Source organism: Oryx dammah, unplaced genomic scaffold (assembly GCF_014754425.2).
Source record: "Oryx dammah isolate SB20612 unplaced genomic scaffold, SCBI_Odam_1.1 HiC_scaffold_21, whole genome shotgun sequence".
Taxonomy (NCBI): Eukaryota; Metazoa; Chordata; class Mammalia; order Artiodactyla; family Bovidae; genus Oryx; species Oryx dammah.
The window spans coordinates 29436941-29459349 of NW_024070205.1; the positions used below are offsets into that span (position 1 = coordinate 29436941).

General features: G+C 63.9%; 2 protein-coding genes across 3 annotated transcripts; one reads left to right on the forward strand and one right to left on the reverse strand.

Moving 5' to 3' along the window:
• The first annotated feature begins 2991 nt into the window (after nt 1–2991).
• Nucleotides 2992–7798, forward strand: SCNN1D (sodium channel epithelial 1 subunit delta). Its single transcript, XM_040264162.1, has 12 exons — nt 2992–3864; nt 4394–4601; nt 4681–4862; nt 5038–5126; nt 5199–5362; nt 5468–5566; nt 5773–5890; nt 5993–6071; nt 6148–6205; nt 6368–6393; nt 6496–6610; nt 6692–7798. Exons 1-12 carry the CDS (start codon nt 3392–3394, stop codon nt 7025–7027), a joined length of 1947 nt encoding a protein of 648 aa, XP_040120096.1. The 5' UTR covers nt 2992–3391; the 3' UTR covers nt 7028–7798.
• On the reverse strand, nt 7791–22021 carry ACAP3 (ArfGAP with coiled-coil, ankyrin repeat and PH domains 3). 2 transcript variants are annotated; one of them, XM_040264081.1, is made up of 24 exons: nt 21872–22021; nt 18292–18349; nt 17542–17661; nt 17291–17344; nt 16130–16188; nt 15345–15528; nt 14939–14983; nt 14756–14851; nt 14603–14677; nt 14169–14180; nt 13445–13557; nt 13299–13350; nt 12961–13061; nt 12775–12886; nt 12336–12544; nt 12194–12263; nt 11976–12070; nt 11692–11897; nt 11438–11542; nt 10318–10416; nt 10013–10233; nt 9725–9834; nt 9504–9614; nt 7791–9369 (listed from the first exon to the last, which is right to left on the reverse strand). In XM_040264081.1, the coding sequence occupies exons 1-24, from the start codon at nt 21916–21918 to the stop codon at nt 9222–9224; spliced, it is 2502 nt and encodes an 833-aa protein (XP_040120015.1). In that variant the 5' UTR covers nt 21919–22021; the 3' UTR covers nt 7791–9221. The 2 variants fall into 2 exon arrangements, with proteins under 2 accessions (XP_040120015.1, XP_040120016.1); XM_040264082.1 differs by lacking the exon at nt 21872–22021 and adding an exon at nt 18965–19189.
• Nucleotides 22022–22409: the final 388 nt, after the last annotated feature.

The window sequence follows — 22409 nt, forward strand, 5'->3', positions numbered from 1 at the left end:
AGCACCGAGGAGGCCTCCTACTTGCCCATGGGCAGGGACTCCAGATGGTCCAGCCCCCCAGGCTGGGGAGGATGCTCCTCGCCCCCAGAATCTGGCACACATGCAGAGCCCATTGGCTCAGACTTCATGGCTGCTGCACCAGAATCCTTCCAGGAACAACTCTTAGCTGTCTCTGAGGGTGGAGACACCCATGGGTATGAAAGTGGAGCCCAGGGGTCCCATGAAGTGCTGAGTGCCCACAGTCTGGAAGGAGGCACATTGATATCTCTAGGTCCAGCTTCAGGGAAAGCCACCGCTTGAAGGCTCAATGGGGCCATGCTTAGCAGGCTGGGGCCAGCCGTCCCTCTGGAGAGAGGGTGGGGGACATAGGGCCCTAAATAATTTCTCTAATTCTCTCAACACACAGCTGTCAAGGAGCAGCCACACGAGCCGCTGTTGTGTGAGGAGCTGGAGATGCCCTGTCTGGTTCCAGACAGCGCCTTCTCTCCCTCCAGCCACTGGAGGAGCCTGGGGAGGCAGGAGAGGGGTCAGGAAGGGAAGGGAGGAGGGGGCTGCTGGCCTCGCTGCCGCTGGACACAGTCTCTGTGTCTTTGGCCTCCCAAAGGTGGGTTCTGGGGCAGCCTCCTCAGAAGCAGGAAGATGGGGCTCTGACGCTGGCCCCATGGCATCGGTTGGTCTCACCTTTGAGTCTCGAGCCTCAAGAGGAAACTCAGCCTCACTTTGTGCTTGAGGAAACGGGCTCAGAGAGGTTGAGTAATTTGTTCAACGTCATACAGCCTATGACTGAGGAAGCTGTGATTCGCACTCACACCTAGATGAGTCCAGGGCCAGCTCTTCCCTGAGCGTGACTTCCCTCTCCCAGAGGTCCCCAGCTGCCATCTGCCCCTTCCAAAGGCAGGAGGCTGATGACCTCACCCCTCCTCAGAGCCAAGCCCCCACCAGAAGAGCCTAGTGAGGGTGGGGGCTTCCTCCCTCATCTTAGCACCCATTTGGGGTGGGCCGACAGGAACCCAGAGCCAGTGTGGGAGGGGCAGAGGGCCAAGTGGAAGGTCTAGTCATTTGGGATGGCGAGGCCTCTGGCCTCATGGAGCCCTGTTGGATTCCTCGTGGGGGCTCTCCAGCCTTTCACACACTGTCTGGCCTCAGGAAACCACTCTGGGGCCAAGGATTTCAGCCGTGAGGTGGTGGACTTGGACCCTGAGTGTGGTGTGTGGCTGGCGCAGGGTCTCTATGCCTCCCGGGAGGCTGAGCTATGGGCACCACCTGCCCACCCAGGCCCCAACTCACTCCCGCAGTAGGTGCCTGTCCCAGGGGCTGGGCAGCCAGCACCAGGGGACACCTGTGTTCTGGGAGTGGAGGTCCCTGCCCAGGGACCCCTGGCCACAAACACCTGTGGTTAGAGCTGGTCAGGTGGAGGCGAGCAAGCCTTCTCCCAGGCCAGGTGGGAGGAGAGTGGACAGGGGAGGGGGGCCAGGCACCCCAGGGTCTACCGGAGTGGGGTCCCTCCTCACCTTCCAGAAACCTGGAGCCCCTCAACCGCTGCCAGGGCCAGGCCCCCAGACCTCACTTCCAGGAACATGGGCAAGAGAGCCTCACTGCGGTGAAGGACCCCCATCCCTGCCCCAAAGGCTTCCCCTTCCGGGACCAGAGCAGATGTGGCTTTCCCTGGCAGGCTCCGCCCCACCACCTCGCCCCACGCCCAGCCTGTTATAAACAGGAGGCTGCTTGGCCAGCCTCGGGCCACAGCCCACTTTGTCACCTGCTAGAACTGCCACAGTCACCGCTGTTGCAGCCGCCAGCACCAGAGGATGGATGCCCACGCACAGGGAGGGTGCAGCCTCGAGGTACCGGGCATCAGGGCGGGCCATCACCGGGGTCTCCCTGGCTTGAGGTGGAGAGGCCGTGTCCCCCATGTCGTCTGGAGGACAGGCACAGGCGGGGCAAGGGCAGAGGCTCCCATCCACGCCTTTGTCATGCACCCCCATTGACAGAGGGCTTGCTGTGTGTGAGAGGAGGAGTGTGTGTGTCTGTGCACAGCTGTGTGCGTGCATGTACTGAGTGAAGGAGCGGTTCACCCCAACTCCTGCTGTGGCTGAGGTGTCAGGGACCCCCCCCCATCTCAGGAAGCCACCCTCCTCCTGCCTGGCAGTCCCAGCCAGGGTGGGAGGTGGCCAGTCTGGAAACATGGTTACTGGAGTTGGAAAGAACCTTCTGGACACCCTTTTCCCTCACCTGTATCACGAAGCTGAAGGTCCTGCTGCCCTGTGAGGGCTCCCTGTGGTCACAGGACACCTGTGTGGGCAGCACTCTGTGCCACAGGGGGCCCACCAGCAGCACCCATGCTGGCACATTCTCCTGGCCTGGCCGCCTCCACAAACCTGAGGCCTGGGCTGACCACCCCCACCTCCTACCTGGGCCCCAGGCAGCTAGTGGGCGCTGGGTGTCCAGGCCAGCATGTGCTGGCTGAGACACACCAGGCCCTTCCTTGGCTCAGGCCCTCCCCAGGCATCAGCCCAGGCTCAGTTGCCTAGAGGGGCCAGAACCCAGGAGGCTACACCCCAGGTGCGAGAGGCCTAATGATTCAGACCAAGATGGGGACACTCTGGAAAGTCTGTAGGAAGCCCAGGCAGTGACTCAGTGCATGTCCCGGGCCAGCCAGCCTGACCTGGTCAGGGCCCCACGGCCCTGTGCACTGAGGGACCAAGGTCCCACATGCTAGAGCCTCCGGGTAGGAGTAGGGCCAGGCAGGCCTCAGGTCAACCTCCCTGGATCCCTCAGGTCCCCACCATGCCAGACTGCTGCCTACTTTCTGCAAGCCCGAGGTCCACAAATGGAGCATCCCCAGACTCAGCTCAGTGGACAACACCCCCACACAGGCCCACAGTGCCCAACAGGCTACAGGCCTGACCCTTGGCCCAGATGTGGCTGGACTTGTGTGGCTCCATTGGCCCCAATCCAGCATGGCCATGGTGGCCACCGAGGGTTGTTGGAGGCTGTTGGGGCCCAGGGTTCAGTCAACCCCCAATGCTGGGCCCTAGGCCCACTCAGAGCAGGTCACCTGGTTGTCCCTCACCAGAGGCCCCTGCCCCACTTGGCAGATGGCAGCAGAGACCCACCCAAGCCTCCAGCCTCGAGCCACCTTCAAACAAGGCCTGGCGCAGCCTAGAGCCTATGTCCCCTGCTGTCCCTGCTCTGCTACCCAGGCTCGGCTCTGGCCATGAGACACGCCTGTGGAGGCTGCCTGGTGCCCAGCTTGTCACCATGGGAGTGGGGGCAACAGAGTTGGTCCCAAGTTATGGACCAGCTTCCGATGGGGTTTTTCTCAAGTGTCAGCAAGCCAGGCTAGGCCACTGGTGGCTGAGGGATGTGACAATTCCGGGAATTCCCAGTCATGGAGAATGGAAGGCTGATGGCCCGGGTGGGGAGACCTGGGTGGGGTCAGGCCAGGTGGCGGGCTGGAGCCCCACTGAGTCTCACTTCTCAGATGCAGGCTGAAGGCACAGGCCAAACAGTGGGTGGGGGGCCAGGAACCTGGACGTGCCCCCAGGCATCCCCACCGACGCTGCCTGAGGAGGAACATGGAGAGAGGCTGGTAGAGCTGCATGCCTCCTTCAGGGAGCTGGTCACCTTCTTCTGCACCAACTCCACTATCCACGGCACCATCCGCCTTGTTTGCTCCAGCCAAAACCGCCTCAAGACGGCCTCCTGGGGGCTGCTGCTGGCAGGAGCCCTGGGCGTGCTCTACTGGCAGTTTGCACTCCTCTTCGAGCAGTACTGGCGTTACCCAGTCATCATGACAGTGTCCGTGCACTCGGAGCGCAAGCTCTTCCCATCGGTCACTCTGTGTGACATGAACCCACACCGGTGAGGGCTGGTCCAGCCTGGGGGCCCCTCCCCTGGTGCGGTCACAGCAGGACAACCCACCTCTTTCTGCTCTGTGCCCCAGAGGCAGGGCTAAAGGATAAGAAGAGTAAGCTGAGTGTTACTGTGACCAGTACCAGGCTGGAGGGACCTTCAGGAGTTAGGCAGCCCAGGAGGGGGAGGGGAGGAGAGTCAGAGGATTCCCAGAAGAGCAGGTGCCCAGGAGAGGGAAGCAGGGTAACATTGCAGTGTGGAGTCAGCGGAGCAAAGACAGGGAAGGGCTGTGAATGAGCCAGAGGAGGATGGGGTCCCGGGGGTGGGAGGCAGGCCAGGCCGGGGGTCTGACTTCCCTCTGCAGCCCCGGCTCTGTATTCAGAACCGCCTTCTAGGCTTCTGAGGATGGCAGGTGGTGGTGGGCTCCTATCCTGTCTGCAACTTCGGGGTCAGTGCCTGGGGCCAGCTTGGCTCTTTCCAAAGTGCCTGTGCTAAGGGGGCCTGGCTTTGACTCTGAGCCCCCTCTCCCTGCCCCCAGGCCACACTTAGCCCGCCACCATCTGCGGGTTCTGGATGACTTTGCCCGGGAGAACATCTACTCCCTATATCGGTTCAACTTTAGCGACAGCAGGGATGCCCTGGGGGCCGAGGTCCCAGGTCCAGAGCCCGCCTTCCAGCTGGACCGTAGGATCCACCTCCAGAGACTGAGGCCCTTGGACGGCCAGAACAGAGTGGGCTTCAAACTGGTGAGTGTCCAGCCCGGGGGGGGGTCTGCCTGGGACTCGGGCAGGCCAGTTGCGCACACACTGACCCCATGCCCCACAGTGTAACAGTACTGGTGGCGACTGTGTTCAGCGGGCCTACTCCTCCGGCGTGGTGGCCGCCCGGGAGTGGTACCACTTCCACTACATAAACATCCTGGCCCTGCTGCCCGCTGCCCACGAGGACAGCCATGGCAGCCACTTTGTCTTCTCCTGCCGCTACGACGACCAGGACTGCCATGCCCGGTGAGTACAGACCAGTGTCTGCTCCCCCCACCCCACCCAGTGGTCTGCCAGCCCCGCGGCTCCCTCCAGAGACAAGGCAGCTGTGCTCCCCTCCCCACAACCGCAGGCCACACACCCAACCCCAGGGTGATGGGTGGAGGGCGTGTGCTTGTCTGAGCATGGCCCCTGGTTCCAGGCACTTCCAGACGTCCCACCACCCCACCTACGGCAGCTGCTACACCTTCAACGGTGTCTGGGCCGCACAACGGCCGGGTGTCACCCACAGTGAGTGCCAGCCGGGACTGGGTGCGGGTGGGGTGTCCAGGCCGACCTGGCCTCACCCCTGGCCTCCCCCAGGAATCAGCCTGGTCCTCAAGGCTGAGCAGCAGGACCACCTCCCTCTGCTGTCCACAAAGGCCGGCATCAAGGTCATGATCCACCCGCAAGACCACACGCCCTTCCTGGAGCACCAGGGCTTCAGCATCCGGCCAGGGACGGAGACCACCATTGACATCCGTGAGGTGGGCCGTCCCCTCCTCCAGGCTCTTGGCCTCTGTTTCCAACCCTGGGGGCACGCAGGACCTCCAGCTCGAGGCAGCGGGACTGAGTAGCCCCTCTTTCCCCAGGACGAGGTGCACCGGCTCGGGAGCCCCTATGGGCAGTGCATGGACAGTACAGGCAGCATGGACGTGCAGCTACTGTACAACACCTCCTACACCAGGCAGGTGAGTCTGGGCTTGGAGGGTGGGGAGGTGGGGCAGGGGCCCAGGGAGGGAGCTGGGGAGTGGGTGGGGAGGCTAAGGCAAGGAGACCCCAAGGGACACTGGTGGTGGGTGGGGGAACGGGCCAGTGGGAAGGAGGGGAGGCAGGCGGGCCAGGGAGAGGGGCGGCTGCGCCGGACCCCCAGCTTCGGCCCCCACTGTTCCCCTAGGCCTGTCTGGCCTCCTGCTTTCAGCATCTGATGGTAGAGACCTGCTCCTGCGGCTACTTCTTCTACCCTCTGCCGGCGGGGGCCGAGTACTGCAGCTACATGCGGCACCCAGCCTGGGGTGAGCTCCCCACCCCGCCCTACCAGCCTGTTTGGCCAACAGCAGACCTCCCCACCGCCCATGGGTCGCTTCTCATAGGTTCACCCGTGACTGTCTCCCCAGGTCACTGCTTCCACCGCCTCTACCAGAAACTGAAGACCCACCAGCTTCCCTGCACCACCCGATGCCCACGGCCTTGCAGGTGAGGGGGCGTGCTGGGCTCCGTTTGGCCTGCCCGGAGCCAGCACACAGGGATGTGACGGGGCTGTCTCTCCCAGGGAATCTTCGTACAAGCTCTCTGCCGGGACCTCCAGATGGCCTTCCTCCACATCAGCCGTGAGTCTCCAAAGAGGGAGGTGAGGGATGGACAAGTAGGGAGATCGTGGGCAGAGAGCCCTCCCGGGACTGGCCTCTGTCCCCACAGTCCTGCCCTCACACCATCCTGCAGCGCCCGAGGGCCAGGAGGAGCCGCGGCCACAGCAAGTTTTGTGTGTGCAGGACTGGGTCCTGGCTGTGCTGGGTGAGCCAAGCCGACGGAACCCATGGCCACCTTCTGCCTCAATCAAATCCTGGCCGCTGCCCCTGCCCTCGCCCTCCAGAGCCTGCACCGAAGGCCCCACCAGCAGGTCTGGGGCTCAGCCCCTCTCACCTGTGCCCTGCTCCAGGATCAGCCTGGCCAAGGTGAACATTTTCTATCAGGAGCTCAACTACCGCACGGTGGATGAGACGCCGGTCTACTCGGTGAGCTGCCTCCTGGGCCAGGGCCGGGAGAGGGGCGGGGCCAGCACCCGGGCCTCTGCTCACCATTGCCTATACCTGCAGGTGCCACAGCTGCTCTCAGCCATGGGCAGCCTCTGGAGCCTGTGGTTCGGCTCCTCGGTCCTCTCGGTCGTGGAGGTGCTAGAGCTGCTGCTGGACGCCATGGCCCTCGCCCTACTGCTGTGCTGCCGCTGGCTCCGCGGGTCTCGGGGCCAGCCCAGGGCAGCCACAAGGGTGCCCCCTCCAAGCCAGAGGCCAGCCAGTGGACCAGTGGCTGTAGGCACAACGTCGAATGCCCCGGGGCCCGGCTGCCTTCACCTCCCACGATGCTGCCGGACTTCAGCAGGAGTCTCGGCTGAGTTCAGCCAAGCATGGGCCCCACAGACCCCCGACACCTGAACTAGTCTGAACCTGGCCTGATCCTGGGAGCAGTGGCAGCGGTGGGCTCTCCTGACTGTCCAGGGCGGGCCAGTCAAGCCCCATGGGGCTTCCTGGGCCAACCAAGCCAAACCTGGGGCCCAGGAAGCAGCAGCACCAGAACTCAGGGGTGGCTTGCCACCAGGCACAGAGCACAGAAGGGCTTCTCGTTAGCCAAGCCACCCTGCCCTGCCCAGTGGTGGCCTCACAGGTCTCAAGGAGGCCCAGGGCAGGCAGGGAATAAGGGAGCATCCCCACCACTCTGGATTCCCGTGTTCTGGTTGTGATGGAGCATCTGCCCAAGTGGAGGAGTATGTGCCCAAGTGTGGGGGGCGCTCCACATGGGAGTGTGTCTATTTGGTGCCAGTGTCATATGGCCACGTGTTTCTGTGCCAACAGATCTGTCTGCACCTACATGTAGGTGTGTGCAGGCATCAGGCAGAGCCTCACTCAGCTTGGGGCCAATGGGAGGAAGGGCAGGGCCAGGCCCAGGCACTCAGTGACCTGGGGCCACTTTGCAATAAAATGATTTCACCTGGTGGCTAGGGTGTTTTCTGCTGCCCTCCCCGTCCCGAGTGAGCTGAAACCCCCCAACCAGATCGTACTGCCACATCCTCAGTCACAGATGCTGTGGGGATTGTGGGGCAGGGGACACGGGGCAGAGTTTGCCTAGGGAACAAGGCTAGGGCCAGACCATCCTCGCCAGTTAGTGTCCACCCTAGAAAATGGCGGGGCAGCCAGAGAGTGGAGTATCAAGAACTGATTTTAATCAATGGAGCCCGGGTTTCCATCAGGCAGGCCCCCAGGTTCCAGCTTACTGCACCCTTTGAGGGCACCACTGGTGCTGTCCAACACAGGGCCACCCCTTGGGGAAGGCAGGTGACCCCCCACCCCAGTCGAGACAGAGCGGAGTGAGGCAGGTGAGGTGAGGCAGTGGGTGCAAGCGGCTGTTTATTAACTGTGATCTGGAGTGGAGGCGGGTCCCGCCAGCTGAGGCCCTAGCAAAGGCCCTGGCGCAGGCAGTGGGGTGGGAGGTGGGGGCAGAGCTCAAGCAGGGAGAGAGGAAGGAGTTAATTCTGCTCTCTGGGTGTCACAGCCAGCAGGCGAGGGAGTTGGGGGCCCACCTTGCTGCCCATGGGGCCTCCTTGGGCAGCCTTTGCATAGTGACCAGCCAACTGGCCTGGGACTAGCCGAGGGTAGAGATGGGGAGAGGCCCAGCCACTGGCCCAGGGCTCCAGGAAGGGGAATGCAGAAGGCATCAGAGGACCCTGGGGGTGAGCTGAAGCCCCATGGGCTGAACCAGGGGCAAGGCTGGTGAGGGGGCAGGGCTGAGCTGCAGAGCACCCCCCAGCAGCGGGCAGAGCTGGGGGTCAAGGTGGTCCTTGAGTCCAGAGAAAAGACGTGAGACAAAGTGAGAACGAGGTCACTGTAGAAAATCCCTCAGTCTGTGACAAAGGACATCAGATGCAGGGGTGGGAAGAGCGACGCACTTGCCACCTGCTCTGGGAAAAGGCAGGGACAGATGGGGCTGCATGGCCAGCCACACGGCCTCAGGACATCCGTGCCCAGTCAGGGCTGAGGCCCCAGGCCAGAGCCCCCAAGCACCCAAGAAGCCCAGCCTGGATGCTGGGGTCACTAAGTGAGGTACACGGGTTGATTCCCTGGATGGGCGGTCCCTTCTGCCCTCACAAGGTGCCGGTGGCCAGCCACCAGCCCCAGGGCCCAGCGGAGGGGCTAAGGGCATGGGAGGGACCCAACTAGCAGGTCAGTGTCCTTGGGCAGTAAAGTGGGGGCACGAGGTGACACAGGCCCTGAGGGCAGAGTGGGGCACCAAGTGGCATGGGCCCAGGGATAGAGGGGCAGGAGGTGACACGGGCCTGGGGGAGCAGAGAGGAGCACAAGGTGACATGGGGCCTTGAGAGTGGTTTGTGACACGAGCAACCCAGGCCCCCTAGGAAGGGGTCACCGGCAGACACAGGGTCCCTGGCGCGAGGAGTGATGCAACACCTCCTGGGGAAGACTGGAGCTTCAGAAGACTCAGTGCTGGTCCTGCTCAGGCCCGGGGTGGGGGCCGCTGGAGGAAGAGGGCAGAGCCGGCAGCAGGGCCTCCAGGAGCTCCGGAACACCAGTGCTCTCCGGAACGGGCCGGTGGGGAGGTCCCGCCCGCCCCGCTGCCCTAGCTCTCGTCCAGGTGAAGGCTGATGAATTCCTGGATGCACCTGCGGTACTGGAGCTCAGTGGGGCTGCTGCCGGTCAGAGGGCCCGGCTGGCCAGAGGGCGCCTCGGCCTCACGCATCTCCTCGGCCATGCGCGCCAGACGGAGCCTGGAGGAGGGCGGGCCTTGTGAAGAGCCTAGCCCGCCCCCAGCCCACCGCGTCCCAGACCTGAGGAGGGCGGGCCTTGTGAAGTGCTCCGCCCCGCCCACAGGGTCCCCCACCCACACCGCCCTCCTGCTCACAGAGTGACGATGTCGGCATTTGCTTCCTGCACCGCGATGCTCAATGCGTCCTGCTGAGCGTGGTCCAAGGCATGCTGGTCCGCCCCCCTCTTCAAGAACAGGCAGACCTGGCTGAGAGCGGAGCGGGCAAGTCAGGTCAGGCCTTGGGCAGGTACTGGTGGGCGGGCAACCCGGACCCATGGGGCAGGGGAAAGTGAGGGTATGATCAGCCCACGACTCACCCAGTACGGCCAAGGAGCGTGGCGTGGTGGAGCGGAGCCCGGCCGTGGCTGTCTCTTTGGTTCACGTCCGCTCCGTTTTGCAGGAGAAATTCACAGACGATCAGGGAGCCCTGGGGAAGCCGGTGTGGGGAGGCGGTATGGTTCAGACGGAGCCAAGCCACGGAAACGGTTCCTTGCAGGCCCCCCACCTCCCACTACGCCCCGACGCCCCTTCAAGCGTGCGCACCAAGGGAGAGCCGCTGTGAAGACGCTGCACTTGTGTCCGGGCGCAGCCGGGCGCCTACTTACCCCCAGCACGGCCTGCACCAGCGGCGTCTTCCCCTCGTCCTCCGCGTCAGCCCAGTTGACCTCCGCCCCGTGCGCCAGCGCCGCCGCCAGGGCGGGAAGGTCGCGGGTGCGCGCCGCGCGGTGCGCCAGCAGCCCCGGATGCAGCTCGCGCACGTCTGCCAGGCCCCAGGTCTCCGCCTCTCCGTCCGCCTCGCCGCTGGACTCCTCCGACTCTGCACCCTCTGCGAGGACAGGGCGATCGGGGCCGGTAAGCCGGCCTGGAGCGGGGGAGGCGCAGGGCCGGGGATGGGGAGCCGCGCACTCACCCTCCTCAGCGACGCGGTCCACCACAGAGCCCACGCCGAAGGCCAGGACATCTGAGCTGCCGTCGGAGCTGCCCCCTAAGCCGCTGTCGCTGCTCAGACCTGCAAAGTCCACAGCCAGAGGGGGTCCTGAGAGGCCTGGGGGAAGGCTGGAGGGCCGCCCACCCTCCCGGGGATGCTCCCTGGAGCAGGATCAGTCCCCACTAGGGGGCAGAGGAGAGCCCTGCTCAGGATGGGAGGAAAGGCGAGAAAATCAGGTGACAGCTCAACGGAGTCAAGGATTAAGCGCCCCCTAGGAGCACAGCCGTGGGTGTGATCCCCCCCTCGCTCAGGTGGGCCCTAGCAGGACGGACTGGCCGAAGCGCCGCCATAATGCAAGCTGGGAGGTCTCCATCCAGACGCGGCTCCAGGCAGCAGTGAGCAGCACCCAAGAGCAGCCCTCACAGAAGAGCCCCGAGCTGAGGGACAGCGAGGCAGCGCCCTCTGCTGCCCGAGGGCACCCGCTCACCCCAGCAGCCCTGCCAATTCTTGGCCCCGGTCTATGCCTTCTGTTCACACTGCCCAGAAAGGCGGCCCAGACGCCCCCGGCCAGTGGGTGCTCTTAGACACTTTACAGGCAGGCCCCAGGAGTGGGCGGGGAGGGCCCCAACCTGCAGCATGTGCCTCCCACCCCCACTCCAGGAGGAGCTGGAGAAGATGCACACAACTGTCTTTCAGGAGCTGGTCTGGCACACAGCTGTCCACGAACACACATGCATGTGCACACACCCATGTGTATACACATGTACACACTCACATGTATGTACCCATGTGCACAGTCATGCCACACACACACTTCTGTGTGCACACCGCACGAGGGTCTCCCTGAGGGTCATGGCTCCAGCCTCCAAGTCAGTGGCTGAGTTACCCCTAGCCCTTGGAGATACTGTCCCAGCCTTAGCCCTGCTTGGCCCCCAGACTCTCCCCATCCCTACACTAGTCCCTCCTGCAAGGAATGCCCATCCCTCCGGTCCCTGGGTGAGTGGCCACAGCTGTCCTGTACTTGTCCACCCTCTGAGCAAGCATGCCTGGTCCCTGCTCTGCTGCCCTGGCTGAGCTGGCAGGTGGGCAGCAGGGGACTTACTGCGTGGACCGGCCGCGGCAGCCCCTGCATCGAAGTAGGAGAAAAGGGAGTCCAGTTCGTCTGGGCAGAAGAGCGAGTCCCTGCGGAACCTGGGCTCCACGGAGCCTGCAGCAGGGCAGTAACCGGGCCAGGCTGGGAGGTGTGGGCTCTGCTCCTTCCTCCCCCAACCCCTGGCCTCCCTGAGGTCCACAGTCTGGAGGCTCACCCCCTGCCCAGGCCTGTGAGCTGGGGCATATCTGCCGGCCCCCTCCCACCTGAGCACAGGGCAGCCACAGAGGGCAGAACGGGCTCCATCCGGATTTTGCTGCGGCGGGGGGCGGGGGCTCTGGGGGAGCTGTGGTGACGCTGGCACTTCTGCACCCTCCAGCGCTGTGGGGCCTCCCGGGCTGGTGCCGAGGGCGGCCTTCGCACAAACTTCTTCTCCACATATTTGTCCTTGATCCAGGCCTCCTTGTCCTGTCTGGACCAGGACCAGATATGAGGCCACACTTGTGGGTGGGGGCTCCCCAGGCCCTGCCTAGGCTACCCCACACCTCACCTGGGGCTGCTGGCTGTGGGCTTCCTGATGCCTGGCCCCTCACACTGGGCCTCGTAGATCCGGTTCACGGTGCTGTTTCCAAGCTCACACATCAGCTGGCAGGAGAGGGTGAGGCCAGCATCAGCCCAGCCCACAGACCTCCCCTCAAGTGGGCAGACCCGGCTCCTGTCTCCCTCCCCTCACCAGCCACCTGGTGGCCTGCAGTGGCCCCCACACACCTTCAGCAGCTCCGGTTCCCACGAGTCCAGGGTCAGGGACCGCACCTTGGAGCAGTGGACGCCCAGGCTCCTGGATGATGAGGGAGGAAGAGTCAGGGCGTGACTCCGCCCCCACCCCCTCCGCACCACCCAGGAGGCCCACCTGTGGATGCCTGAGCACTCGATGCAGAGCAGCACACCCAGGTTGATGCTGGCCCAGCGCGGGTCAGGCTGGCCACAGTCACCACACTGGCTGTTGCCGGCCACGTTCTGCACCCGCTGCAGCACGCTCTCACCCTTGACGCTGCGTTCCCGAGAGTCCGTGGCAGAGTCGATGCTGCTTGTGGATGGGGAGGCGGTGCGGTCCAGCCTCTGGGGACCGGGTGAGGGGTCACTCAGCCCTACGGGAGCTCCAACCCCAGTCTCCCCAATGGGGGCCCCCTCTTCCTCCCCAGATACAGGGGCTGACACAGGCCAGGGTGCCTGAGGCATGAGCCCGCACCCCCATGTGGGCACACACACTCGTGTGCATACAGAGAATGCACATGTGTGCTGGTGCATGGCCTGTGGGAGCTGTACACGCACGTGCAGGGAGGGCCCACCTCACTGTAGCAGCTGTCAGGGCTCTCCCGATAGGCAGAGGCAATGCTGGCTTGCACCGCCTGAACCCAGGCCTGCCTCAGTTTCTCTGAGTCGGCCTGCAGCATGCAGCTCCTGCAGGAAGGGGCCTGTCAGCCTGGGCAAGCAGGGGCTCTTCCCACATCACGCCCTAGGCAGGACCTGCTTACTTGGTGGGCGACACGACCTCAAAGCAGAACCTCCGCTCGACGTCCTCACAGGGCTTCACAGAGCAGAGCCGGAGGTCGTCCACTACCACGGTCAGCACGTCCTGTGGGCATGACCGCCGTGGCCCTTGTGCTCAGCACCCAGCCCTGCCCGACCCTGACCACCCGTTCACTGCTCCACCCAGGACACAGATTGGCTGGGGTTCAAGAGGTCTCTGTCCCTGGCCACTCAGGCTTTGTTGCCCATCCGTGTCCTCAGCCCCGTGATACCAACCCCCTCAACTGCCCACCCCTAGGCCAGGTGAGAAGGCCCAGGAGTCGCTGCCCTGGACCCAGTGTACCTTGAGCTTCTTCTGGTAGACCAGCTGGCTATTCTGGATGGAGAACCAGCGCCTGGGTGGGGAATGGGCCAGGAGGGGTCAGGCTGGGCTGGGTACCCTCCCCGACCTATCTGCCCTGCAGTCCCTTGAGGAAGGGCCTCCCTTACCGGTTCCACGTCTTGAAGGCGTTGCTGGCCCTCTTGAAGAGGTAGCCTTCCATCACTACCCCACTGGGTGCATCCACATCAAACTCCACCTTGGGCTCATCGTAGGAGAAGTCCTGGGAGCAGTCGGAGCCCAGCCCCCCATGAGCACCCAGCCACTGCTGTGCGGACATGGCTGCCCTCCCAGGCTCACCCCAGCCAAGGTTGAGAGGGTGAGTCTTCATAGCCACTTCCTGACCTAAACCCCATAGGGGCTGATGCCTCCTGCCACAGCTGGGGGGCCGGAGCGCTCCGGCCCCACCCCCCAGCTCCTCCTGCCCAGCATAGACAGCAGGCTCTGGGTAGGATCAGGAAGGAAGCCGCCTCCCTTGTCCTCAGTCCCCCATTCATGTCGCCAGCTGGGCTGCTCCAGCCAGCCTGACAGAGCTCCATTCACACGGGCCAGGGAGACACTGAGCGTTGTCCTGTGTGTCCGGCAGTGGGAGAGGAGGCCCAGCCACCTGCTCCCCTGGCTGAGTGGGGGCGGGAAGGGACAGCTGCAGCTGCTCCCGAAGGGGACTCGGTCCCAGCTCAGCAGCCTCCGCTGGTGCTGGGTGCGCCCGGGGAGGTGCTCAGGGTCAGAGTGCTGGGGCTGTGGAGGTGTCCTTGGTGCTGAAACGGGGCGGGGCGGACAGAGGCCCCAACCCACCTGTTCCCCCACCCCACCCCTGGGTGGGTGCCCACTCACCTGCAGCAGTGTCTGAGGGCGGGAGCGGGAGGAGCGGGAGCAGGGAGAGAGAGAGCCAGTGAGTGAAGCCCTGCCGCCACCTCTGGGGAACTAGCAGCTCCCACCAGCAGTCATCTCCGCCCAGGGCAGCGCCATGACAGCCGTCTGGCCAGGAGCAGAGAGGCCCCAGTAGGACCCTCCACCCAGCCCCAGCCCTAGCGCCTGTGGGCTGAGGGGGGCTGGTCCTGGCCTCTAAGTGACCTCTCACTGTGCTGAGACCCTGAGGGATGAGGACTCCCACCTCTGACTGCTCTTCCAAGGAGGATCAGAATCAGCCTGAGCATGGGCAGGCCTGGGGAGGGACGGGGAGTGTGTTTTTGTGGCAGTCTCCCAGGTCCACACTTGGAGAGGGCTGAGGGGCTCTCTACAGGGAGGCCAAGGCTGCAGAGCCTCACCCGTTGTTGGATGGCGGCATGCTTGCGCTCCATCTCCCGCTTCTCCACTGCCGAGTCGATCACCAACTGGTCCAGCTGTGGGGAGGGGTACAGAGAGGGAAGTGGACCCCCTCCCCTGACGCTGGCCCTGGCTTCCCCTCCCCGCAGGCTCACCTCGGCCGCCAGCTTCTTCATGTAGGGGTCCAGCTGGTGCAGCAGGGTGTAGCCCTGCTGGAAGAAGCTGTACTGGGCATGCATGAAGGACAGCATCTGTGGCGGGGTAGGGGCACAGGTCAGGCCCGGCCGCCAGCCACGGTGCCCAGGGCCCCACCAGGTGCACCCAACCCCAGCACTCACGGAATCCAAAATCTCAAACTTCTTCTTAGCCTGGAGAACATTGATCTGCCAAGGAAGGCGTGAACAGGTGAAGATATCAGGGCTGAGCCTGGACCTTGCTCATGTCCACTCAGGGTGCTTGTGGCTCCCCGAGACCACCAGCTCATCTGATGCTCCTTACACTGGTACCCATCCCTCCTCTCATGGTTTCTCCATGGACAAAGCCATGAACTCTACCCCCTGCTCCAAGCCTTCCTGCAGCCTCTGGCCCTAGCTTGTCCCAAGCACGGCCCCACCTCTGGGCCTTTGCCCTGGGCATTCCCTCCTCCAGGTCCCTCCCCAAGTATCCGAAGTTTTCTCAGGTCAGAGGGGCCCCTCCAGACACCAGGTCCCTGTCTTCAGTGACACACAAGGCCCAGCGACTCACCTGGAGCACATAGTCCAGCGCCAGGTGACGGAAACACTTTCGGGCGAGAATCAGGGCACCCGTAGCCTCCTCCACCTCGTGGGGCCGGTGCCTCGGGGCCTGGGCATTCCTCACCAGCGACAGCTCCATGTCCTCCCGAACTTTGTCAAACTGCTTCTTGGTCTCCTTGAACTTCCTCACGTCCCTGGAGGCCGGCGGGTGCCAGGTCAGGGAGCCTGAGGAGGGGTGCACTGGGGTCTCCCCCCTTCAAGAAAGGCCCTCTTTCTGCTCCCAGCCCCTCTGTGCTCCACAATCCCCTTCCCCGCCTCCGTGTCCTGGCCTCCCATCCCCTACAGCCAGCACTCCCTGCCATCTCCTCTTTGGGTCCCTTCTCCAATCCAGGGCCCCCTTTCTCTTCACCACCTCCCCGACAGGATTGGTCCAGCTTGGGGTGACCCCTAGCCTTACCCTGGACTCTAGACACTCCATTTGGGGGATCCCCAACTATACACAGAGCACTGAACTGAGACCCCCGCTAAGTCCCCGCCTCCTGCTCTATGACCCCGACACTGACCCTTCCATGGTCCTGCCCTCACCCCTGCCTGAGGGCCCCCTTGCTGCCCTCTGTGGTCCTGCCCTCCAGCACTGTTTCCTCAGCCCAGTCTTGGCCTACACTGAGCCCCCCACACAGAGCCTGCAGGCCTTGTGTCAGGGCCCCAGACTCTCAGCTCAAACACCCCAGCATGGGTGTGGTCTTGCGCCCTCCTGGGTCTGAGAGAGGCCAGGCCTCCCTTGGCGCCACTCACTCTTTGACGAAGTTGTGGAGCTGCTGCCGCACAGACCTCTGGGCCTGGTCAAACAGGATCTGGGAGCACAGGAAGGTGGAGGTATCAGGGACCTGCCCCCACATGACCCCAGAGGCCAGGCCCCTATCCCCTCAGGTAAGAACCAGAGAATGCCCTGTCCAGCTCCACTTAGGCCCCAGCTGGTCACCCTCACAGAGCGAGCCTCACAGGGTCCAAGGGACCAGGTGCAGCCCCCAGGCCTGGGTTGGTGCCCAGAGGCAACAGCTGTGACCACCTGCCCATCTCCCCCACTTGGCTCTCAGACTCGAGGCCCAAGCTTGTCCCCCTCCCATGGCCCAGACAGAGCAGGCACACCCAGGGTCCCTAGTGACAGCCAGTGCCCCAGCCTGGGGAGGGGCCACCTTGAGGATGACCAGCCCTGCAGTTGGAAGGGTCCGGCTGTGGCTGAAGCTCCTGAGTGATCTGGCCTGGGGGCAGGGTGAAGTGGTTGTAGGGGGCCCTCCAGGCCTCCCCCACAATGCTAACTGGACCCAGAATCAGATCCGATCAACATGGGGAGAGGGCTGGGGCCTAACCAGAAGCAGACAGACACATAGACAGACTGCTGAGGCCGGACGAGCTGTCCAGCACTGGTTTATTTCTGAACTTCCCCTGTGGGGGAGGGGCCCCTTGTTTAGTCTGGGGCTCTAGTTTCCAGGCCACAGTCTGACCACCCACACGGGCCTCATTCTGTTCTGTGTGTCCATGCAGGGGGCCCCTCAGGGGCTCAAGGTCATTCAGACCCATCCTGGGAAGCAGTGGGGTCAGCCTGGCCAATGACCCTTGTCTGATGGCCCTGGATAACCCTCTAAGGCACCTATGCCAAGCCCCCACCACCCTCAGCCCCAGATGGGCAGGTTCCAGGCACCTCCTTGCTGGCTATCTGGCCCTCACCTGGGACACAGTAGAGTTTCAGCAATGTGGGCGCCCCCCCAGACTGCAGAAGCAGAAACGTGGCCTCCCCCACAGCCCGCCCCTGCCAGCTCAGCTCTCCCAGAGCCAGCCCAGAGCCTTCCAGGCTGGGTGGGGCCTGCAGGAAGCCCAAGGGGTGGCTGCCTGGGAAGGGATGACAGTGATGATAAGGAAGCACAGTGCCCCCCGACTTCCCCCATCAGGGCTCACCATGTGGTAGGTGACCATCTCCTGCAGGCTGTCTCCAAACCTCTGCAGACATTCCTGGGGGTGGGTGGGGGAGACCCTTGCTTAAATGGGACTGTCATGACCCCAGTGTCAGCACCTCCCACCCACTAGCCACAGAGTGGCCCCTGTGGCCCAGCACAAACGCCCACCTTCTCCCAGGGCAGGGGCACCCTCGAGGGGCTGCCTGCCTGTGCCTGCCCCTGCCTAGAGGTCAGAGGTCAGCTGCCCCTCACCGATATAACAGTGTCGCCCTGGCACTGCTGGGACAGGTCGCGGATGCCACTCACGAAGAGTCTGTTGGTGGTGACGTAGGCCTTGCCTGCCTCGATCATGCTGCTACATAACTTCACCAGCTGCAGACAGGAGAGGACAGACGGGGGACACTCACGCCACCTGTGGGCCCAGCCCTCACCGCCACCAAGGCCAGACCACACAGGCTGGGACCCTGCCAGGCAGCTGGAATTCAGCTCATGGCCTATCAGTGCCCAGGACACAGCTGGGCAACCCTAGGTGGAGAAGGAAGGCCACTGCCCGCCACCTGTCCTCCTAAGCCCACCTGGTGCTGGGGCAACAGCTTGGCATTGACCAGGTCTTGGCTCCAGTGTGGGAGGTGGGAGCAAGAGAGGGAAGCCAGGAACAGGGACCCCAGGACTGGGGTAGGCATGCGGTCCTGGCCAAGGAACAGCAGGATCAGCCAGCAGAGGCTCATGGATGCCACCCCTCCTCCCCTCCTGCCTGTGCCCTGGGCCCCTAACCTAGCCACTCAGAGGCACAGCCCCCAGCAGCTGCCCCTGCCTCCCCCAAGATGCCCCTCCTTGTCTTGGCAAGAGGAAACCACACAGACACAGGTGTGTGTGTGGCAGGTATGATGGCCAGTGACAGCCAGGCCCATGTGCTATGCATAAACACACACTTGTGCTTATATTGGTGGCCACGAGTGAGCTGGACCGAGCCCTCTATGTACCCCCAGGCCCTTCCCTCACCTTGTCCAGTTTGGCCTCGATCTCAACCACGTCCGTTTCCACCTCATCGATAGTTGCCCTGCGACGGGTACAGGGTGGCTGGAGACCCGCCTGCAGCGAGCCTCCCCCACCGACTTAGCTGGTCTTCGTCTCCCCAGGCACCTCCCCAAAGGGGTCTGCAGTGGGAAGGGGCTGCTCTGTCGATAGCCACTGGCTCCCACAGGCCCACCTTCCTCCACGCCCCTTAGACAGACTAAGACATGGAGACTGGGGTGGGGGCACGGAAGAGGGAGGAGGAGAAGAGGCAGGACTGGGACCGTGACTCCACGGCTGCAGAGCCTCCAGGTCCCACCACCATCCCAGGCAGATAGAGGCCTAATTGGCTGTGATGCCCCCAAATGGGGTCTGTGGACAGGGGAGGGGGTGGTCCCTAGCACAGAGGGAAGGGCCAGGGCCCTGTGGAGGGGGACATGCAGGGCCTCACTGGTCACCGCCCCTCAGCCCAGCCTATACACCTCTCCAAGGCTCAGGGTTGACCCCAGACCCCATCTGGACCCCCCCAACCCTTAACTTCAGCTGTAGCCCACTCTGGCCTGGGGCTGGTGGACCCTGGGGCAGACCTGTGTCAGCAGAGCCTGCAAACCTGGGGCTGCTCCCTGGCACAGTGAGACACCCAGCAGAGGCATGCCCCTACCTCCCAACTACTCCCCCAACCTCAAATACGAAGTTGGCCCTGTCTGCCTGGAGGGAGCAGTGGGTCAGACCTTGGAGGAGCCCACTCCTGCTGGGGCGGCCTGACAATGGGGCTGCCTTGGGGAGGAAAGAGTTAACGATGACATCACCAGAGAAGCCAGTGGACAGAGAATCCGGAAGGCGAGGCGAGAGGCAGATGGATCCGGCACGTGACTAACCCCCCCCCCCCCCCCCGCTCCGCCGCCGCCCCCAATGCTCTGGGAACAGGAAACAGGGAAAGAGGGCCAGGATCCCAGGGCCCCCCCCGCCAACCCACTCAGCTGGTGAGCTGGGCCCATCTGGCTTCCTGGGGACAAGGGACAACGTGGAATGGAGCTCGGGCCAGGGGCTGGAGGCAGCCTCCAGGGCCAGAGCCAGGGCAGAGGAGGCTGTCCAGGTCTAGTGGCCCCACGCTGCCCCGTAGCTGGTAGAAGAGGGCCATGTTCCAGGGTTTCCCAGGCTTGGGGGAGAGGGACTTAGTCCTCATGTTGGGGGCAGCTCAGTACTCCCTCAATTAGGAGCTGTGGGGAGGGGTGCCGGGCTGCCTCGTCAGGGCCCTTGGAAGATCCCCTGTGCTCCTCTGCTCTAAGCAGCCCTCATCCCTGCCCCAGGGCTGAGGGCTCTCTGAACTCCAGAGCAGGAAGGGGTCAGAGGGGACGTCTGCTTGGACCAGTGTTGGCCCACGCCCAGCAGGATGCCCAGCCTGAGACTACAGGATCCTGACCATCGCTGTAGCCTCTCCCCTCCCCCCAATCCCAGGGCCCAGGGCATGGAAGGACCACCCGCCCAGGAGAGGATACTGCAGAGCAGAACAGAGACACAGGCCCTGGAGCCCCAGTCACCCCAACTGCCCTGGGCAGCTGCATGGAGGGCCATCACCCCTGAACCAGGAGGGCGGGGAGGGGGCAGGTGGTCCCCAGAGAGCTGGTGGGGGGTGCATGGTAACAATGTGCTCATGGGGGTCAAGTGGGCACTCAGCAGAGAGCCCATCCTGGGGGCCCCATGCCCCTCATCTCTCTCCCCCCACCTCCATGGACCAAGGCCTCCTCTCCTGCCATCCCTCCAGGATTTCCTCAGCAGCTTGGATGGTGGGTAGGAGGTTGAGGCCAGCTTCCCCACCAGAGCCATGACTCAGCGCCTGAAGCCCCACCCAGGGGAGGGGGCACCATGAACAAGGGGTGGGCGGTGCCCCGGTAAGTCTGAGAGAGCCTGGAGCCCTCTAGCCACAGGCACCCAGGGCTCTGGGGCTCTGCCCAGGCCACAGCACACAGACAAGGTCCCTCTTCCCCCAGGGCTGGGGTCACTTGGCCCTATATCCTGACCACATTCTCCCACCCAGTTCTACCCTAACCCTGGCCCCTAAGCTGGCCTCCAGGAAGTCCAGGTTACATCCTCAGCAGCACTTGAGGGCACACGGACAAGGGAACCCCCAAAAGGCCTCAAAACCTGGTTAAATCTCAGCCCAAACCCCGAAACTCACACAGTACAGCTTCTGTGGCCCAAGGTCAGGGGCATCTCCCTGGCCCCCACCCTGGGGTCTTAGCTAGGTACTTTCAAAGAAAACCTGGCAAAGCCCAGGCATCAGCTGCATCCACTGCCCCACTGTGGGTGCCCCCAGCCCGGGATCATAGGTACCTGAATTGCTCACATTCCCCGCCTCAACTGTCAGGAACGTAAGATGGGAGAGCAGAGGTGACCATTAGCCCTCTGCTCAGGGCCGGGGGCCACTCTCTGGTCCAGCCTCTACCCCTTATCCAGTCTTCCCTGGCCTTCATTGCTGACTCCTTGTGAAATGGTTGGGCAAGGGGCTGGCTCCAGGGACTGAGGTGAGAGCATCGATGCTGAGGCCCACCAGGCACTGCACACAGGCCCTCTTGCTAACACACTCCAAAGCCCCAGCACACACACATACACATGACAGGCACATGTGCCATCAAACATGTATGCACGCAGAAGCACAACACACACACAGAAGTGTGTACTCATGGATTTGCTGCATAAACATGTACCCTGTGCTGGGATACACAGGAACAAACTAACATGCGCTTAGTGCCTAAACTCATCCTTGCATGATAAACACCCACTCTGTATCTAGCAGCAGTCCAGGGGTGCAGCTCACCCTCACATTCATGTCCAAGGGTGCAGAGGGGCAGAATTCACATGAGTGTACCCAAGCACAAGCATGAGCACCTGACACACAGAAGGTGCCCCGTTAGAGCAGATGCATGCACACCATGAACACGTCCACACAGATAAGCCAGCCTGCACTCTCAAGGACTAAAAGCACAAACCCATGGCTGGGCACAGCCCAGAACCTCCACCAGTCTCTCGAATCCAGTCTGGTCAGGTAGCCCCCACCCTGCCAGGCATCTAGGCCACCCTGCCAAGCAGCTGCCCAAGCCCTAACTGTGGCTCCAGCTGCCCGCCCCCTTGACTACTCTGGGCACAGGAGCCAAGACAGATTCCCGATGCAGCCACCAGACGCACCCAGACGACCCTAGCCAGAGTCGGGCTGCAGGGCCCGGCAAGATCTCAGCTCTGTGCAGGTGGCCCGCAGAAGGTCTAGACACAAAGCGGACGGACACTCCCACGGAGAGGTGGCCGCGCCGGAGGCCGCCCCGCCCCACGCGCGCACCCTTCGCGCGCGGCGACCAGCACAAGGGGCATCTTTTGTTCCGGACTCTAGGGCCAGGGTTGCTGCGGGCTTTGTCCAAGGCGAGTCCTCCTGCTCTGGCCTCCAGCCCCGGCGCCGGGTACAAAGGCGGCACCGGCTCCCCCTCCCGCGCCCCATCCCCCGGCGGTCCCGGGTGCCCCGAGGGGCTTCGAACCCGTGGATCACAAAGGGCAGCGTCGCGCCCCGGGGGCGCACCTGAAGCGCGGCGAGTCCTTGATGCACTCCTCGAACTCCACCGTCATGGCTGCGGCGGCGCGCGGCGCTCACTGGCACAAGGACCACGGCGGCCCGAGCGGCATCCCCGGCCGGCCTGCCCGCCCGCCCGCCCGCCCGCCCGCCCGCGCCGCGATCGGCGCCCGCCCGCCCCGGAACGAGGCCGCTGCGCCACCGCCCCGCCCCGCCTGTCACCGCCGGGGAGCGTCGCCAAAGTCCTCCGTCCGCGCGCGCCGCCCGCTGTCACGGCCGGGGAGCGTCGCCAAACGCTCCGACGTCCCGCCCCCTTCGTCCGGGCAGTGGGTCGGAAGAGTGGACGGGGCCAGTAGCAGTCTCAGGAGCTGCTGGGCCGCATGCGCTCCAGCGATTCGGCCTTAGGCAACCTGGGGGATTGGCAACATGCGCTCATCCGGACCGCGGCGGGAGGACTGGGCGGGTGCTAGTGGGGTGGGCGCGGGAGCTCGCGGGTCTGCGTGAAGCTGCGGCGGTGTTTCCCCTGGGTGGGCACTTTGCATCCGCT

What these genes read in the sequence shown, in the direction of transcription:
- SCNN1D (XM_040264162.1), top strand. Translation starts at nt 3,392, where the DNA reads ATGGAGAATGGAAGGCTGATGGCCCGGGTGGGGAGACCTGGGTGGGGT. An exon ending in GACCAGGACTGCCATGCCCG is followed by an intron (nt 4,863 to 5,037) that starts GTGAGTACAGAC and finishes CCCTGGTTCCAG; the next exon opens with GCACTTCCAGACGTCCCACC. An exon ending in GGCCTTCCTCCACATCAGCC is followed by an intron (nt 6,206 to 6,367) that starts GTGAGTCTCCAA and finishes TTGTGTGTGCAG; the next exon opens with GACTGGGTCCTGGCTGTGCT.
- ACAP3 (XM_040264081.1), bottom strand. Translation starts at nt 21,918, where the DNA reads ATGACGGTGGAGTTCGAGGAGTGCATCAAGGACTCGCCGCGCTTCAG. An exon ending in AGTTTGAGATTTTGGATTCC is followed by an intron (nt 14,852 to 14,938) that starts GTGAGTGCTGGG and finishes ACCCCGCCACAG; the next exon opens with ATGCTGTCCTTCATGCATGC. An exon ending in CTGACAGCTGCTACAGTGAG is followed by an intron (nt 12,545 to 12,774) that starts GTGGGCCCTCCC and finishes CCCGGTCCCCAG; the next exon opens with AGGCTGGACCGCACCGCCTC.